The 20,658-nt window shown below is 35.7% G+C and overlaps 1 protein-coding gene across 2 annotated transcripts in view; it reads right to left on the bottom strand.

Annotated features, from left to right (window-relative positions):
• The window catches only part of Dcc (DCC netrin 1 receptor), a 1,164,132-nt gene that overhangs the window by 284,034 nt on the left and 859,440 nt on the right, over positions 1-20,658 (bottom strand). For both annotated transcript variants that reach the window (XM_052742483.1, XM_052742484.1), the window contains exons 10-12: positions 18,307-18,455; positions 16,354-16,492; positions 10,902-10,951 (exon numbers count right to left, since the gene is read on the bottom strand). In XM_052742483.1, the coding sequence (XP_052598443.1) occupies positions 10,902-10,951; positions 16,354-16,492; positions 18,307-18,455 (338 nt within the window). The remainder of the gene's footprint in view (positions 1-10,901; positions 10,952-16,353; positions 16,493-18,306; positions 18,456-20,658) is intronic.

Genomic DNA, 20,658 nt, shown 5'->3' on the forward strand with positions numbered 1-20,658 from the left:
TTATTTTTACAACTAAAATAATCTGTTGCTAATGAAATTATTCATACTCATTATGAAGATATTATTAAAGGCAGGCGCTAGGCAATTCTTCTACTTCACAGACAAACAAAATTATATGTTAGTGTTAAACATAAATGTACAAGTTAGGAACAGTAGGCTGGGAAAACACCTATAAATTTATTTGCTGAAGTTAATGTGAAATGAATTTTATTATGTAAGAAGATGTGTTTATTTCACAGAAGTGCTTACCATTTACCAACACTGAAAATTGAGTAGCTATTTTTTTTTTTTTCATTAAGACAAGGCAGCTTTGGGCAATACAGATATATGTAGGTATCTTAGTGTGAATAATCATATTCATGTAAAGGTTATTGAGGAAAGATGTCTCAGAAGATGAAACAAGAGAAAAGTGGGAAGATTCTTTGTTTTTGTTTCTCAATGCTAAGGATTTAGTTCAGGGATTTACACTTGGTAGACCAGAGTCTACAAAGGGTTGACATTCCCATCCCAAACATCCCTACTTTTAGCACCAGATCTAGGATGAATGTACTCATGATATGGAACTCAGCAGTCCTGTTCATTCCTTTCTCTTGATTTCCCTTTATAATTTTATGTCTGTAAATACAATGTAATCAGTACAGTTTTATTTTCTCTAAAAAAGAAGAATGGGAAAAAAAAAAAAAAACTACATGCAGGGGCTGGAGAGATGGCTCAGTGCTAAAAAGCACTGTCTACTCTTTCGGGGGTCCTGGTTCAATTCCCAGCACCCACATGGCAGCTCACACCTGTCTGTAATTCCAGTTCCAGGGGACCTGACACCCTGACACAGACACATCTGCAGGCAAAACACTAATGCTCATAATTTTTTTAAAGCTACAAAAGACAAACAATATAGTTATCTTGTGGTGTCTCAGAGTCTACCAAGAGAATTGAGAGAGAAGCTAACTAATTGACAATCCTCACACTCCCCCTTAGGAGTAGTGTATGAAAAGTTATTAAAAACTTGATGTTCTAGGGGAAAAAAAGCCCCAATTTGTTGCATTGGCTGAGTTGTGTGGTATAAAATGTACCACAAGGCCAATTTCAAGCTAATAGAGTGATGTCACCGAAAAAAATTGAAAACGTGTGCTACATTACTGCCATGCAGATGTAATATAAATATCACTAAGAGAAGTGAAATTATCAAAATGTAATGATATTATGATGAAATGGTAGGTTTAACATATAAATTTGTTCAATGTCATTTCAATATGAATTTATGCAATTATTTTAAAAATACCTTTGCTTAAAGATGGGCTGTGTTTCAGGGGTTTATAATAATTTAAGCCAGTTCTTAGGAACTAGTACAGGATGATTATAATATAGTGTTGCCCTTACCCCAAGGAGACCAATGATTGCATGTTTGTCTTTGCATATTATACCTAGATGGGTTTTAACACATTAAAGATACACTAAAGCCATTGAGTTAATGAGATATAGAAGGATAGGCAGAACATCTGTATTATTTGTGCTGCTATTTGAGGACACAAATTTCTTGGATGGGGAAGCTACCAAGTCATAAGTGTTTGTGGGTGCAGGGGAAAGGCGTTTTAAACAAAGGTCCTCTTTTAAAGGATGTGTAGCTTGCTTGAAGTCTGACATCTTCAGTTCTGGTCAGACCAGTTCTGACGTTTTCAACCTGGGTCCCTGTGTCTTACACTCTGCTAATTCAGCTGCTGTCAACTGAAATACCAAGACAGTCCAGGTGATGAATAGTTTAAGTGTTTTAATAGTTTAACCTGCATCTGATAATCAGGTTCACTAATCCATTTTCTAAGAAACAAAACAACCTTTTGTTACATTGAAGTTAAGTGTAATGAAAAAGCACCCTGGCTTTTCTAAGAAATCAGCAGGTGTAGTGGGTAGCCATTCCAGCCTTGATCTGGAAGTTCCAACCCCCATTGAGGATTTGGTAACTGTCACACCTACAAGGCGGGACAAAAAGAGGACCCTGAAGACCCGAGATCTGGATGCACTGGCTCTCTTAGTTCCTGGACCCTGGATGCTGGAGGTAGATCAAGCAGAGTTCTCCAGAGAACACCACCGGACTGCGCCATGCCTTTCCCAGACTCTGTAAACTATCCATTCACTTGTAAGTTACCCCACAAAATAAAACTCTCTTTTAACTACGTGGAGTGGCCTTAATAATTTCACCAATAGGCAGGGGACATAGAACTGCCTCCTTTATTATAGGAAATGACATCATTGACTTCGAAGAAGTTGCTCAGTCCCAGGCATTGTCATTCATCACTTTCACAATAATGGATACTGTCATGGAAGTGTGGCTATCAAGTAATCTAGTAAATTCCATATTAAACTGGTGGAGCTAAATAATGGTGATTGTTGTATGCATATTTGTTAAACAAAAATAAAATGAATACGCAAATCAATAGGCACATGAAATAATTAACCCAAGAGCATATCAGAAATGATCTTTTAATAATTCATTTCCTGTTCTCTGATAAAACTTTCAGATTAAGATAAAATTTGGCCAGGCAGCTGTGGCACACATCCTTAATCCCAGCACTTGGGAGACACAGCCAAGTGGATCTCAGTGAGTTCGAGGCCAGCCTGGTCTACAGAACAAGTGAGATCCATAACAGGCACCAAAACAACACAGAGAAACCCTGTCTCAAAAAATAAATAAATAAATAAAAATAAAATTTGGAAATTTTAAAATAAAAATAGAACCTTTAATCCTGTAAGTGGCATATTACTTGATCAATATATGCCTCAGAAGTTAGGACAGGAACTCAAACAGCAGGAACCAGAAGGCAGGAGCTGATGCAAATACCATGGATGATGCTTGCTTACTGGTTGGCTCCTATGGCTTGCTCAGTCAGCTTTCTTATAGTACCCAGGAACACCAAACCTCAGGGTGGCACCAACTACATTGAGCTGGGCCCTCCCTCATCAATCATTCAATCAAGAAAATGCATCACAGGCCAACCTGGTGGGGGAGTTTTTCTCAATAGAGGTTCTCCTTTCCAAAATTACTCTGGTTTGTATCAAGTTGACATAAAACTAGATAGCACAACAAAGTTAAGTGAATGTGCATCTAAATGAAACTTAATATGGTATTCTTTGAAGTACAGAAAGAGCAAACCCAATTCACATTTTTAAAAATTTGTTTGCATTTGTTTACACAGTAATCTCTATTGTGTGAGACCCTTCAACTTATCAATGTAAAAATAAAATAGAAAATATCTCTATGATGGCTACTGCCTCAGTGAAAATGCAAAATGGTCTGTCGGGTTGATTTGCCTGAAAGCTGAGAACTGCTTAGATAGATGGAACTTGAGTTTCAATATGAAAAAGGGGGGGTGGTGGTTAAAAAAAGACAATGGGATTTGTTACTATTTTTTCAAGGAAAAATAATTATTTGTAGCAGATAAGATTAACTCTTCCTCATTGCATTCATATTAGATATGTAATATAATAATTGGTCCTCTGAAATAATGAATTATTAAATGTTATATAAATTACCTACCTCTACAAAATTTTCAATGTATCTGAAAATTCCAATTTGAATCAGAAGATGATTTTAGAAAAAGTGTTTGGGAAAGACAATGATAATAGCCAATTCTGTCAATTTCATTTGAGAAGTTTTCCCATCAAAAGAGTGACAGTTGAGACAAATTGGGGAAAAACTAATGAAAGCCATCAGGTTCTGGGTGGAAAGGCAGCATAGAAACAAAGTAAACCTATTGTTATCTCTACATCAGATGGTATTGAGAATACAGGCAGATTATTTGAAGCATAGATTCTTTATGTTTTGGTTTGTTTGGGTTTGGGTTTTGAGACAGTGTACCACTCCATAGCTCTGAATGACCTGCATCTCATTATGAATGCTAGATTGAAACTCCAGAAATTATAATCCAGTCCGGCCTCAAAGGCATGAGAGTCATCTTTACACCTGCCTCCAAGTGCCATACTATGCTTTTTTAAAGGAGATTGAAGTCAGAGGACTTGGGGAGAAGAGATATAAAACTTAAGTTTGGTTCCAAAGGAAGCTAAACCTTAGGGTACTCTCGTACTTAGACAGGTACGCTATTAACTGACAATGTTTCTTCTAAAGTCATCCAATTTGTGCAACCTTAGCTTAGTTTTGTCTATTATTTAAATTAATACTAGTTAATTGTAAAATATGTGCCTCACATCATGATTTGAATTTACTCTGTGTTTAGCATCTATTTCCGCATGGTTCCAGAACGATGCTGCTAGATAATTAGAGGCTTTATTTGATTGCCAGCCAACCTTGGGGGCTGAGATAAGGGCTCATTTTTGTAATTCCAATTTTTGCCTAAAACCTTTCAATAATAAATGCATTCTATAACTTTAGATTGAGAAAAAAAATAATTACATTTGGAAATGCCCCAAATTTTCAAGTTAGTTAACTAAAGTTTACTGAGATATCAGCTTTGGTCTGTTGACAAATTGTAGTTCTTCCAAGTTGTTGGTTTTTAGAGAGAAATACGTAATTTTGAGATAGAGAATCTTCCAAATAGGTTCAGTGTTGGGACAGTGGTAAGGTAAGTGTATTCATTGCCTTTCTGTTGTTGATAACAAAATATCAGACATTAAATAGAGGAATTATACACTTTTATTACAGTTTCAGAAGGCTCAGTATGCCAATACTTGAGCAGAATATCATGGAGAATAGAACATGGGGGTGGAGGAAAGCTGAAATAGAGACCAGTGCAGGGTCCATCAAGAGATAACACACTCACAAGGTTCTACCCCAATTACCTACTTTATCCAGCTCAGTTCTACCTCCTCTTTCTAGAACTATTAAAAATGGTGCCACCCTCTGAGGAAGGGGTACTCAAATCATGAGCCGGTGAGGGATGTTACATATCCCAGTCCAAGCATCAGGAATCTTCACTCTCATTTCTTAGCACACGTGGATCTGACTCATCTTCTATTACCTATACCTTCAGGATGGGTAAATTGGTCTCCTAGGAGCTGATCTAATGCTCAACTTCTGCCAGGGACCTAATTCCACAGAGATCATAGACCACTTGAAGGCAAGATTTATTTTGTTTTTTTTTTTTTTCTTTATGTCTCTCCCCTTAGCATGAAACTCAATGCCCAGATGTAGCATTGTAAAGTGGTCAACAGCCATATCCTCAAATCACAGTGTCATTTCCCTGTGTGGTTCTGTGTATATAACAGCTTTTATAAGCTTCAGGGTACTTTGGAATGTAGGAGCAATTAAATAATTCATTGACCTTACCATTTTCTCATTATCTATCATCTTCCAGTACCCCTGTACCCAATTTAACTTTCCTAGACCATTTAAAGGCCATGATTATGATGGTTAGTTTTGATTGTTGGCTTGATGATTACAATGCAGAACCACCTGGAATGGGAATCTGAGTGAGGCCTTGCCTAGATTACATCGAACTATGGCCCTGTCTGTGAAATATTTTCTTAATTGGGTTAGTTGATGTAGGGAAACCCACTCTGAATGTCTGTCTTAAGCACTATTTCATCGGCTGGGCTTTGCACTAAATGAAACGTAGAGAGTAAGCAAGCACTAGATAGTATGCTAACTCTCTGTTCACTGCTCTCGACTATGGATATAATGTGACTACTTTTTCATATGCCTGTTGCTGTTCTCCCCCTCTAAAACAGAACGTAACATGAAATCGTGAGCCCAATAAGCCCTTGCTCCCTTATGTTGCTGTGTGGGAATACTTTACTAGAGCAATAGGTAAAGAAACTAAGACGGCAAGCCTCCTTGTTTTCCAAACCTTTCAACACTCTTGACCTCTTTCCTGTCAAAGTATCCAACAGAATAAACACCAATTCTTTGTCCACACCATACCAGCAATTAAGTAGCCAGTCATGGAAAGAAGAATAAATATAATTGTAGTGTTAACTTTCACTTTAAATATTACTATAATCTTGAATGCTCAGTCAATATTGCCCAACAGTTACAGCCACATAGAAAAGATAAATAAAAGATTGATCACTAACTTTGGATAACCACTTACCCTCTTTTCCCACCTTCAAATCTCACTACTTTCTTGTGCAAGCCATTATAATGTAATGGCGACCTTTTCTTGGACCGGTCATCTTCCTAGATTCAAAGGAACTAGTGTCTACACTCCTCTTTGCTCTTGCTTCATGTAGCAGGACTAAACTCTGTCTCTCTTGATTTACTAGGTTTGTGCCATTTTGTCTACCAATAGGATTGCATACTTACATTCTTTCAGTTTATTTTCTGCATGGTTCATTTCCCCTCTACTGTATTATTTCTAGAAATTGTAGTATGTCACAAGTTGGTAATCAAAACAAGCAAAATGATCAAAGCAATGAAAATTCTTTCAAATGTTTTATTCCCTTTTAGTTATTATCCAAAATTTTCTCTCCGCTTATAAGAAAAACAACCTCAAACCAACATTCACTGTTTGGTCTTTAAACACCATGTCCATTTGTAGCCCCTTTCCATGGAAGTAATTTTACTGTTGTTATTTATCTATGTCCATCATCAGCTCAGGGCAGGGTTAATAGTTCCCAATTTCTGTGAAACTTATCTACTACTAGCTACTGTAAGCCATCTCACCTTTTTTACTCACAGTTTCTCATTCTAGATGACCAGTCCCCATGTGTAACTTGTGTCAAATTTTGTCTTGGGCGTTTTCACTTGGTGCTAGTTTTATTAGCAACACTTTACCCTGAGTATGCACAAAGCCATTCCCCACACTACTGATGTGTTAACCACTTTGTCACCTCTTTCTACATCCTCAAAGCCACAGCCTAACACATTAGTGTCCCTAATTTTTTCATGAAACTTCTCGCTCTCTTGTGTTAATTGTTCAACTGTTTATAGTTCTATTCCCCTGTACCAAATATAAATAAACTCTAGGAAATAATGACGTTTGATTACCTTTCTGAGAAGCTTTGCCAGCAAAATAAAAGCTCAGAGTTGATATTCCGGTGATCTGTTTCCTAAGCAGCACTTAACGGATTCTACGGCATAAAGGAAGTGATAGTTGCATTCCAGAGCACATGGCGAGCCACAGAACACCTGCTGCGCTTCAGTGACTTCCACTCATTAAACATGAGTCAGTAAAGTTGATTCCAATTAGTCTTATTAGTGTGTTAAATCTCACAGATAAAATACTTGCATTTTTACAGTTTAAACATATTTAATACTATACCAGTAGATATTTTTATATAAGTGAACATTTTACAATTTCTAAAATCAAATCACAGAGTGCTTTCACCTACTGGTGGGATTGAACCTATTCATGTTCTCTGACTAATCAACCATTCCAACTATAAGGGCAACTTCCATGAGCTAAATTAAAATCAGAGACCTTATCACTAGACCTAGGTTCATTTAATTTAAGCCTATTATTAAATCTCCCTCTTTTTAAAAAATGTATGACTTGAAGGAAATCTCATTAAATCTCATGGAAAGGCTAAAGTCAGCTCTGACTGCAGAGCCAACCAGAAATGAGAACCTTAGAAATGTGTGTGATGAAGTTTAAATTACAGGTGATAAGAGAATAAAACCAAAAACTCTAACGCGAGTGATTCTCTTATATATTTTAATCTCTTTGTCAAAATCCCTGTGTACATATTACTAATACATATATTAATATATACATACTAAATAGCAAAGCACATATACAAATCTGCAAAAGGCAAAAATGTATCAGTCTTACAGCCATATATATATATATTTAAGTGTATGAAACGTGAATAATGAGAAGATGCTACAAAATCTTTTCCAAGTCCTACTTGCACTAATCAAAAGTTCACACTGACATTGAGATTTAATCATGCCTGAAAGTCATTAAAACTTATAGTAGATATCATAAGGAAATCTGTAGGAACTATATAAAACCTCCTGGATTCTACTTTCCTCAGCAGCAATTGGCTACCTCTTGTTCTTCATTTAGATTGGGGCCATTTGTAATTTCTCCTGTACACATTGTAACATCAACAATTGTCATACTGGTCTTGTTTTGACAATTATATTGTTAAAATTTCATTAGTATATTTCCTCTGTCATGCCTAAGAGACACTATCTAGTGATGTATCCTGACCCTCTAGCTCTTAAAATCTTTGTGCTCCTTAGCCTATAATTTTCCCTAGCCTTAGGTATAATGGCTGAGTTGCAAATGAATCTGTGGGGGTGAAGAAACTCTTGCAATGGATATTGAATCTCTAATGGTTAGCCCTGGATACATAGACATATATTCACATGCAAGAATGATTTATTTATGTGATACATTTATTAATTTGATTACTAAATTAAAGACAAGATTACTAATTTGTAAGGGTGCATGGGAAGAATGTGAGAGTAGGAGAGGAGGTCAGGAGGGTATACATTCTACAGATACACTGCTCATCAATGAACGCCTTCAAAAAATATTTTGCTCTTTGTTGACAAAACTGTGAGGTAAGGGGAACACTCATCCATTGCTAGTAGAAGTACAAATTTTTACAGCCACTATAGAAATCAGTATGGTGGTTCCTCAGGAAGATGGTAATAGATTTGACTCAAGACCCACCTATACAAGTCTTTAGCCATATACCCAAAGGATTCTGCATCCTACTACAGAGTCAGTTGCTCAATCACGTTCCTTGCTGCTCTAGTTATAATAGCCAGAAATTGGAAAAAGCCTAGATATTCATCAATAGATGAATGGATAAAGAAAATGTGATACACTTGCACAATGGAATATTATTCAGATGTTAAAAAAAATCAAAAAATTCTCAGGTAAATGGATGAAACTAGGAGAACAAACAAACACAGACACAAAATGACAAATATGATATGAATTCTCTTATATGTGGATTTGAGCTTTTAAGCCTTTGTTAGGCATGATACAACCTGAATAACCACAGAGGTTAGGTATGGAGTAAAAAACTAAGAAGGAGTGAAGGATCACCCAAGAAAGAGGAAATAGAATATATAATTAAGGAGAAACTGGAGCCTGGGATAGGAGAATTAAATGGAGAAGGTGAGAGAAAAGGGGTTAGCGGAGGGAATGTGAGGAAGGACAGGTAACACTGAGGGCCATTTGAGGTGTCATATGAAAAAACTAGTACTGTAGAAGCTTCCAAATATAAGGGAGACAAAGCCCAAGTGAAAACTTCAGGTGCCAGGAATGGGTTATATATAATTGACAAAAGGGGTCTATGGAACTCCCAGACAACTAAGACTATTGCCAAAACTATTGGTTTATCTCCAGAAACTAAGGGTAAGGCTCCATTGCTGAAGAAAACACCTATATATCTCATCGAACATGAAGAAGTTGAGCTGGTACTACTTAGACCCACTCTGTTCCCCCCTACGTCCCTCCCACCCCGCCTCGCTGACTAATGTTCATGATACTGGAATATATGCTGCATGGATTCTGGGGGGTGGGAAAGATAAACAGCAAGTCTCTTTCAAACCCTTTGATCTATACTGGTGATCTACCTGAATGAAACATGACGGCAGTAATGGCACAAATGTTCTGGAAGTAACCGACCACCACCTGATTGGACTTAAGACCCACTTCATGAGATGACACCCATCCTTGACACTACTCGTGTGTCCAAGAACCTGAGAGTGGATACTTAATGTGCCTAGAATAGAACCAAATACTACTGTTCTGCTAAAGGAGCATAGCAATAAAATGACTCCTAAGGACATTTTGCTATACCCATAAACCAGTCTCTCTCACTCAGCCATCATCAGGGGAAACTTCTCCTGCAGGAGATGAGAACTAGTAGAAGTACTTACAGTTGCACAATGTATAGAAACTGAGAGACCTTAGAACATTCAACCCTACATGGGATGTCTTCATCAAACCACTCCCCTCAGAGCTCAAGGAGCTGTGCACAGCAGGAGACAGAAAGAGTATAAGATCCGGAGGGGATGGACAACACCAAGGAGACCATGCATTCCAGACACAGCAGGACTGACAGGAGAATTAACTCACAGAGACTGGGGCATTATGCACGGGACCTGCACAGATCCAAACCAGAATGGGTCCCAACTCTGTGACTGGAAAGTAAACATGAACCCCATTCCCAGATAAGAAGTCATCTCCAACTGACAGCTGCTTACAAATACGTAAACCACACTTGTGGGTTGAGCTCATGCCCAGCAGTACATGACCAAAACAAAACAAATTCAGTTGTGTTTTTGCAGATTTTCTTTGTCATATCCTGTTTTGTTGGACACCTTTTTTTCCTCCACTGTTCTTTTGTTTACATATTATGGTTCCCATTTTTTTTTTGTTTGTACGGGTTTTATTTTTTTGTGTGTGTGCATGTTTCTCTCTGTGTGTATTTTGTACTTTTTCACTATTTTATTTGTTTATTTATTTACTTCTGGCTTGCTTGCTTTTTTTTATTTGCCTGTTTGTTTTCTAAAGACAGAGAAAAAGAAAGCATGGAGTAGGATGGTTGGTGCAGTGAGGTGGGAAGTATAGGGGAGGAGATGTGGGAACAGAAACATGGATCATAATATAGTCTATGAATTTGTGATTAAAATTTAAAATAAAAAAAATTACTAAACTGAATATTGTCTTAACTTTGTCTGAATTAAAATAGTGCAATCAAATACTAGATTTATTCCTCTGTTAGTAAATGCAGATAAGAGAAATAGGCTTACTTCACGTTAGAAGAACCCTTAAGTATTCTAATACCTACTAAACCAAATGTGCTTATAGAAAAAAAATAGTCCTTACTTAGTGTCTATTAGTCTGGTCAAAGAACTTGTGTAACCAAATGCCAACGACTATGTTGCTTCATAAATTCCTTTATACAGGCCAAGATTCTACTGGGCAGTATGGTGAGCAGAATATGTGCATAACAGCTAATAAAGTAACATACATTGGCTGACTTACCCTTGAATTAACCACTTCCAGTGAGATGTTCTGTGGCGGAGCACCCGGTACTGAAAGGAATCCAACAAGGTGTGAAGGTTAGTTACTACTGCCAAAGGCTTAAGAAAAGAAATTCCAGCCCACCGACAAAAAGAGAAAGTATCTTGTTTCTCAAATTTCATAACGAAAATTTAGTAAGATAATGCCAGCGGGTGGCCCTTCTGAATTTTCCTAGAGAGAGGAGAAATAAACATTTGTTTATTTGTGTCTCATGAGGTGGGTCAGTTAGTTATCCATCTATGCAGCCCTCCAAATTATTTTGCAAAAAAGCACCAGCTGTGGCAGCAAATACTGCCATCTAATTACAGCTCTGTGATAACCTTGCCGGCAGAACCTATGAAAACACGGGAGAGATTTTTCTAGAGTGGCTTTTAAGGATTATCATACTGTGCTTTTCAGGATCTGCATGGTTTTATGGTGGAATATATCATTGTAATAGAGACCTGGGTTGCTTAATTCCTATAATGCAATCGTTATTGTCTCCTAGAGAGTGAACAAAAGGAAATGAGTCCTCACTTTTTTTTTTTTTTTAGCTATTTTTAATAAAACTTGTATGCCACAGAAGCAAGCAGGTTCCCCGATAGTGTTTGGCCCATTGATTCTATTAACAAAAGACAGTTAATTTTTCTTTGAACATTTTCAAGCTGTTTTATTATTTTTTCCTGTATTTAAAATTTCTTGAACATTTATGGTAAAAAGAATATATACAGCTCCCTGTTATAGTTGTAATGAAGATGTACTGTATCCATAGTGTAAGTCTCTTGCCGTGCAAGCAATTTAAAGACAACCATTGAATGGATAGCTGTTATGTGTACAGAAAGGTTCTAGATGTCAGAGTTGAATTGCAAATAAATAAAGCTCCTTACACACCATAGGTTCAGAAACAGAATTCAATAACCTCTTAGCTTTGTTCATTTATTAAATAAATCATCCTTATTTTTTTCTCGTGACACATTGGTGACTGAGATACACTACTTGTGCATTTTCACAACTCCCTGGGCCATCCTGTGGCCACGCTTCCTCTTCTTTCCATGTAAACTGGATGATATCCTTAGTTTTTTTACTTAATACAGCAACTGACTCTGAATTTAGTTATACCTTATACTGATTTTTGCCTGAAAATTATTCACCATCAGGGCATGCTGTATTCCTGGCTAATTTCTGTCTTTTTGAAACTGACAACCAATTAATATGTATTGAATCAGTGACTAAATGAGAAATGAAGACCTACTTAAGGATTGGCTCCTAGATCTTTATTAGCATGATGGAAATTGCAATAATTTGTTTTGCTTTGATTTAAACTTCTTATCTTAGTGCTTGGTAGAGATTGTAGCCAATGTATTCCGTGATAAAATATGAAGCGTGTGGTAATGAATTAAGTCACTAAGCAATCTTTAATAATATTCCTTTATTTAGTGAACACCTCAGATGTTTCAGTTAATACTATGACTTTAAACTGAGCATAAAATCCCACTTTCATGTGGCCAAATGTTTTCCAAATTTTAATGTTATATCATCAATACAGAGGATATTGTTAGGTTTATGTGCAAATTCATGAAGCAGATGTTGAAACAGATTAATTTATAGAAATGTTATGACAGTGTAATAAAAGTCATTTTAACTTCACGAATTTAGATACAAATTTTGAATTTCCAGTGTTTAAACTGAAGTATAGGTTGAAATGTATCATATATTAATTTGTTTTACTTGATTTGTCTGGTTGTAACTAACATACTTTTGGCAGCAATTAGATTTTCAACTTTTACCTTTGATGAAAATTAAAGTATAACATTACCTCACATAAATTTCAAAAACTTCAGAAATTCATTTTAAAACCAAACTTGGGAAACTATCTCAGTTATGGTTTGAATCTGTAGCAACTACCAATGATGCAATTTTGGAGGAAAGAAAGAGTGTGTTACATATCTTTATTTAGTTGGGAGCATGTTTGTAAGTGATGTGATATCTTCAAATGCCACTTTAAGTTTTTTTAAGAGTAGTTAATTTCCAGTTTCTAGTATGCCAAAAACAGACTAAGGAGATCAATAGGTATAACTACCACAATTTTAGAGGCATCAAAATTCTGAAGTCTCTACTTTAATGGTGTTGACGTATTTTGTCACTTTTCCTACAATAGAAAACTCTCTTACTTTCCATTGACAGCATACTGGCTATTTTGCTGCAAGCAAGTGGAGAAATCTGTTCCAGTATTTCAGTTATCCGTCAACCATAGATAGGATCGGATGCTGAGTAGAAGTGAACACATTACATACCCCCATGCCTCTTCTTGATCTTCCATAGTTTCATAGAGTGATAAGGACATGTTTATCTTCCAAATGTTAAGATACCACCACCAACACATTATTAAACTGATCAGAGATTATCAAATACTCCTTTCAATATGGTAGAGCCTACTGCTCCATATATATTACGATGAGGGTAGATTAGATTCCCAAACTTCTTAAGTCCTCAATAACTGAGGCATTTGAATTTAATCCCTGAGAAATACATGCTGCCATGTTAAAAAAAATTCATTGACTAAAGTAACTCATGATTGAATGTATCCCTTTTAAAAACATACTAATCTGAGATATTTTTCACCAAGTGAGAAATACTTCCATACTAAACCCGCCTCTTTACTTTTTAGATCACCTGACTTGACTCTGCTATCATTTTGTTGTTGTTGTTTAGTTGGTTGGTTGGTTGGTTGGTTGGTTGGCTGTTTTTTGTTTTGTCATTTAAGTTTGTCTCTGTGTATCTAGCATGGCCCCAAGCTCACTATCTTCAAATCTCTACCTCCAAAGTTCTGGAATTACAGGCACATATCACACACCCCTGTTTCTGATGTGTTCTTTTAACTTAGTTTTGTAATTTATAAAGAAGTAAGCATTATAAAAATGACAGGAAAAGTAGATGATAGCTTGCATCAGAAAGTATGCATAGATTGTAGTTATAACAATAATGAGCATAAATATATGCTTAGTTTGACCATAAATTTTTAATTTTATTTCTGCTCTTGGAAGTAGAACTGGAGAGACTCATTAGTTCATTCAGAACAACTAATAAGGACCATTTAATGCAAGTCATTCAAAAAATTCTTTTGGGAAAAGTGCATAACTACATAGTACTAGTACTTAAAGTTAAATTATTTGAATATGTGAGAGATGTGGATCATTGCTAACCAATGGCATACTAGGGTGAGGAATTTGAATGAAAAAGTACACCTCTATCCAGAAAATATATTAAAATAAATCTAAATTATAAATTTCAGCTATTCTTGAAAATAGTATTTATAAGCAATTCAGCAGACCTTGAAAATCATTTGGATAATGAGTTTACAAAATAAATTTCTCACATCTAATTTTGTCATATACATTTTTGTTTGTGTCAGTATAAATTATTATGGAATAGATTACTTCAACTATAGTCTCAGTAAAACACAGGATGCATTTATATATAGTTGCATATTAAATCAGTTGTCCCCAAAATGAGAAATCCTACGATTCACTTTTATATAAAAACCTTTGTAAAGTTTGGTGTGAAACTGTCTGATTAATGAAACGCATTGCCCAAGTTGGTAGAAACATAGGTAGACATAACATTATCATCCATGTCTAATGGAATAAAAATCAGAAACACATATTAGCATATAGAACATATATTAAAGAGATTTGTGTCTCATTCACTATTTTAGTGTGTGCATAGACTAGTCTATTTAATTTTTACTTATAATACAAAATATCACAGGAGTTCAGTGCTCTGAGACTGAAGAACTGGAAACAGGAGAGCATTTCACATAACTCAATCCATCTATTTGTGTGTGATACATGAGCTCAACCTGAATAGCTTCGGCAGAAAAGAGAAAACATTAGATGAAGTAGATAGAAGGGATCTGGGTAATGTCGGGGTGGAAGCTAAGAGCACAGGTTTTACTGGAAATTAAAGGAAGTGAGTTGATTATAAACGTGATCATAGATAAGGTCAGGATGCCCACACAGAAGTCCCTCATTTCTCGTATCAGTGCATCTGATAAAGAAAATTTTGTGCTTCTCCAACAATGATATTTACTTGGGGTTATAGTTACGGAGTTCCTTTTTTAAGTGATAGACATTTTTTCTAGGCACTGCAGCATTTCCAAGAGATAATTCTTGGACTAATGAATAACAGTCTATCTTTCTCACTTATGACATTTAAAATCAAAGTGGAGAATCAGGCCACAGTATTACAGTTCAGAGTTTGAATGAAATCTACATAAATTATGTAAAATATTCATTTTCATTTGTTTTTCTTTTATTTTTATAATTATAAGCTATGAAGTAATTTATTCAGTCAGTGCATATTCTGTTCTGTCTTGAATAACAGAATCAGACGGTTGGGTAGAAGAATTACATTAAAATTAATACTGAAGTGGCCTAACAGTAAAACACCCTTTTGAGGGAAATTGCAAATGAGCATCACTTCTGTGTTCTCTTTGCTGTATCCTTAAAAACATGCATATCTTTCTTCATGCTATTGATATTCTGTGGAGTATCTACCTCAACACTTTCCCAGATTAAAGAATGTTGGGTCAAGAATCAGAAATAGAAGGCATTTTAATCCAAAATATCAATAATTTATAGAACTAAACATACTAACGGAATCCATGCTGGCTACGGCTGGCTCTTGATCTGTTTTAGTATTCATGGGAGCCATCTCTGCGATTCCAATCCTGCTTGAATCTCCACAGTCCCATTCCAAACCTTATACTAGCCTGTAACATTTATTAAATTTCCCAGGCTTTCATTATCATGTATTCCTTTGGTCTCCAGTTTCCTCTGACACTATTTGGTTAAACCCATCATCTTCACTAAGATTGCTTCATCCCTTTTATTTCATTTGAAAAACAAGCCTAACCTTCCTTTTTTTTTAGGCAAGATAAAATGAAGGTGTTCATGTTCATGCTCACATCTAATATTTTAAGTGCATGTTTATTTATTTAGTAAAAATCCTTTGGGGATACATTCCAATTAATTGATATATTTTATCACTTATACTTTAATCATCTGCAACATTTACAAATGATAAATGAAGGATATATACCATCTATATTAGTCCACTCACATAACAAATGTATTTACTTTGATCATATACAGAAATTAATAAATACATTCATAAGAATAATTATTGATCTCACAATGTAGCCACAGTGTAGAGATTATCCATTAATCCATCCTGATTCTGTGTATATATTTAAATCACAAATTTAAATTTGACTGCAATACTCTGAATAAGTTGCCTATATTTCTTAATTATGATAAAACAATGCAAATAATATTAGTTTAAAAAACTTCAATACAGAATCAATAACACATATGGCAACCTTTTTTCATTTCATAACAAATATGTGAATAAAATTTCACTGTTTATCACTTACCATCAGAAAGTGTAACCACAGTAATATCGTCGGTAGATACTCCTGGCCCATAACGATTATAAGCTAAGAACCGAAGAGTATATTCTGTGAATTTTTTCAGGCCTTCCAGTTTATAAGATAGTCCATCAACCTCTATATTCTGGAGACATAAAATGCCAGAATCATTATTAAGGAAGCACATTAAAGTAGAAATGGCAGCCATTCTGTGCAATCAGTGAATTGGATGTTAGACACTTGCTCATAGAAGCAACACTATCCCTTTAATGAATTGCTGTAAAACCATCCTTGTGTCACACACTCCCCTACTAAAGTCCAAACTACTCTGCAGACTCTGTGTTAAAACATCACCAGGCGATTTTTATAGTCATTAAGTTTCGATTTGTTTAACACCGCCCAGAGCACTGAATAGTATGGGTTATTCCACTCAAATAGAAAGGACATTCCTGGGTCTCAAATTAAATAATTCACCAAGAAATCACAGATTGCTATTTGCTTGATGAAATATACCCACAGATACTGAAACTCTCCGACACTTTGCCAGAGATTTTGTGTCCCCCAAATGATGTGGTGTAGACTGAAACGATCATTAGTACTTCACAGCTGAAGTGGGGAGCTGCTGAAGGCAAAGGCCATTACAGAAATCAGAGCCAGTGCTTGGTAAAGGAGCTGTCATTTAGTTTGACACGATGACTCCCAGACTATCACTATCAGCATTGGGCAATATACCCCTTGAATGTTTTTTTTTACATGAACTGCAGAAAGGCTTGTATACAATTGGATGGGGAATATAGCTTAAAATTAAGAGATAAGAGTGACATGGAAACAGCCAAGAAAAAAAAAAAGAATTACTGATTACATAAGATCAGTTCATCCAATACTGTCTTTAAAAGTAACTAAGAGGTAGACTTCAAATATTTCTAGTTAAATTTCTGGCAAATTTGTTTCAAATGACAGTCCTGATTAGGCATTTTATACAGAATCATAAAAACTATTCTATGCTTGCTAATCTTTACAAACAATATCCTAAGACCATTTTTCTTTATCATTAACTTCTCTCTCTCTCTCTCTCTCTCTCTCTCTATATATATATATATATATATATATATATATATATATATATATTGTATCTTTCCATATAAAAGTGATAATTTGGAAGAATCTCAATAGTCATGCATATGACCACTATACACATACATCATCAAATGTTATAATGTTCTACTTCTTTATCCACATACTTATTTACTATTATTCTCCTGAAAAAAGCATTCATCTCACTTTAGATTTCTATTAAAATTACTATTTAAAGTATAAAAACCAGCCGGGCGGTGGTGGCACACGCCTTTAATCCCAGCACTTGGGAGGCAGAGCCAGGCGGATCTCTTGAGTTCGAGGCCAGCCTGGTCTCCAAAGCGAGTTCCAGGAAAGGCGCAAAGCTACACAGAGAAACCCTGTCTCGAAAAACCAAAAAAAAAAAAAAAAAAAAAAAAGTATAAAAACCAAGTAAGGTTGGAGAGTGTAAGCTTCTAAGAGTAAGTTGGGAAAACAGTTCATCACCTCATGAGGGTGAAGAGAAGACAAAACAGCATAAAAATCTGATAATGGAAAGAGCTGCTTGGAAAAGGCCACTAAACACAAAGCAGATCATTCATAGGTTGAGTAATGAAAAAGAATATCTCTGGGTATAGTATATGGCTACCCATCCTGGCCCAAGCTACTATAGTCAAAACCCAAACTAGTATTCTCATTATGAACTTCACCCCATTGTCTTTTACCTCTTTCATCAGCACAGTGCAATGAAATGGTTTAAAATTTCAAGCAAAAAGTACTTGGAATCAACCAGCTATTCAATGATCATGTAAAAAGATGAACTGTTTCAGGATCTGGCAAGTGCCTTGTCTTTGTCCCTAGAGATATCCAGGGTATAGAAGGCATGCGGCTTCTTTCTTCACTCACCTGTTCTTTTCCCGTGGACACTTCAGTGCAGAGCAATCTATAACCTTGGACTGGACCATTTGCATAGGCAGGGGGTTCCCATGTAATAAGAATTGAGGTAGGTGAGGTAGATACAGCATGCAGGTTTTCTACTGGCCCTGGAACTTGCACTGTATATAAAAGAAATTGATGCAGATAAGACATGTTGCTTTCTCAAAACAAATATGTACTCTGTATATGTAGGAAAAAAAATAAAGGATTCCGCACTGTTTCTAGAGTTGTATAAGACAATAATGTTAATATATAATAAGAAAGTACAATAATGAAACTTTTGCAATCACTTAATTTTGTTTCAAGGGAAAGATTATATAAATTGAATCACTCATTTTGTTTTATAGTTAATGTGAGAAAGAAGTAAGATTCTTAATCTAAACTCTTTTTTTTTTGTTCCGGATCTGAGGACCAAACCCAGAGACTTGCGCTTGCTAGGCAAGCGCTCTACCAATGAGCTAAATCCCCAACCCTAATCTAAACTCTTAATCTAGAAATGTTTCCATTCTATTAGTAGGCTTTTGAATGTTTATTGCTAATATCTACAGAAGGAAAAAGAAAAGACAATAGCATCTTTGATTATGATTCTTTATTCAAATAAACAACACACCTATGCACAATTCATCATATTGTCTTTAGGTCAGCAATTTAATGTGTAACTGATTCTAGCTCTTTTAACATTTTGTAAATGATTTCTGCTGTGGGATGGTCTGTATGTCAAGTGTGTTGCTGATTGGTCAATAAATAAATCACTGATTGGCCAGTGGCCAGGCAGGAAGTATAGGCGGAACAAGGAGGAGAATAAAGCTGGGAAGTGGAAGGCTGAGTCAGAGAGACACTGCCAGCCGCCACGATGACAAACAGCATGTGAAGATGCCGGTAAGCCACGAGCCACGTGGCAAGGTATAGATTTATAGAAATGGATTAATTTAAGCTGTAAGAACAGTTAGCAAGAAGCCTACCACGGTCATACAGTTTGAAACCAATATAAGTCTCTGTGTTTACTTGGTCGGGTCTGAGCAGCTGTGGGACTGGCAGGTGAGAGAGATTTGTCCTGACTGTGGGCCAGGCAGGAAAACTCTAGCTACAGATTCCATTTTCAATTTACCTTTTCCATTTTCTCTCATTACCATTACTTAATCAGAAATAAATAATTTGTTTACTAATGAAATTAGATGTTACAGAACCATTATCCTTAATCAAAAACACTTCTGTTCAGTTGTGTTTGAAGAGTTAGAAATTTTCAGATTTCTATGCAAGTAAAAGCCAATATTTCTCTCTAGTTTTGCATTTAATATTTTGATGGGCAAGTAGATTCATACATTTTATGATCCATGATTCACTATTATCCTCAATTGTTTTGAGGTTCAAATATTTCCCGAGGTAACTGCAAAGATTTTTTTTTTTACCTTACATCATCTGTCCTTGTAACCCATCCCTTCATTTATTTGAAACTTTCTTTTTTTCTGGCATAATATTGTCCTGAATTTTCCTGATTTGGCCCTCATTTTAAAATCGGACCTCATTTTAAAATCATTTTCTAAATCTTTCTGGTTCTTTTTAGCAAGTAACAGTATTGAAAACAAAGGTTTTAATATGAAGTGTTTTCATTACTGCTTGAGTGTCAACACCTCTAGGTCCTTTTGTTGAACAGTGCTGAGAAACCTGCCTATAAGCATACACACACACACACTCATGTTATGCATCTGCGTATATACACATGCATGAACAGCACATATTCCCTTTGTGTTCTTTTCAGAGGTATTCCAGTCTGGTGAGCATTTGTCTATGATGGTGTTCTACTCTGTACACACAACTTAAGGGACACTGCTGTCAGTCAGAGGATGTCACTGCATGTCACTCTTTATTGTAATATAAATAGAATTGCATTTTAAGAACTCCATGGGAAAAAAAGGAAAGAAATACATCAAAACATGTCCCCGATGCATAACTTCTTTGTCATAGATCCGCATTTTAAAGAATTGTAATAGAAACAAAAGTTACATATGCTTTTATGAGTACTTAAATATTTATATGAACAATGGAAATATTTAAGAATATTTCTTTCTGCATTACAATCTGTTACTCCTCAAATTAAAAAAGAGGAAGATGGGAGCCAACCACTAGAACTAGTGATCTGGTTAAGATATGTACCATGCAATGGTTAAGATTTTGAGACAGATTTTAAGGAGTCCAGTCTTGGTTTCCCAGGGTAAATGTAGGAACCTAGGAGACTAACATGTATGTAGTAGAATAGAAGAGCAAATGATTAGTTACTGCTCAGTTGTCTCATAACGGGTTGGAAGGAAATAATCCAAATGC

This window comes from Peromyscus californicus, unplaced genomic scaffold, assembly GCF_007827085.1.
Source record: "Peromyscus californicus insignis strain IS unplaced genomic scaffold, ASM782708v3 Scaffold_17__1_contigs__length_78620276, whole genome shotgun sequence".
NCBI lineage: Eukaryota > Metazoa > Chordata > Mammalia > Rodentia > Cricetidae > Peromyscus > Peromyscus californicus.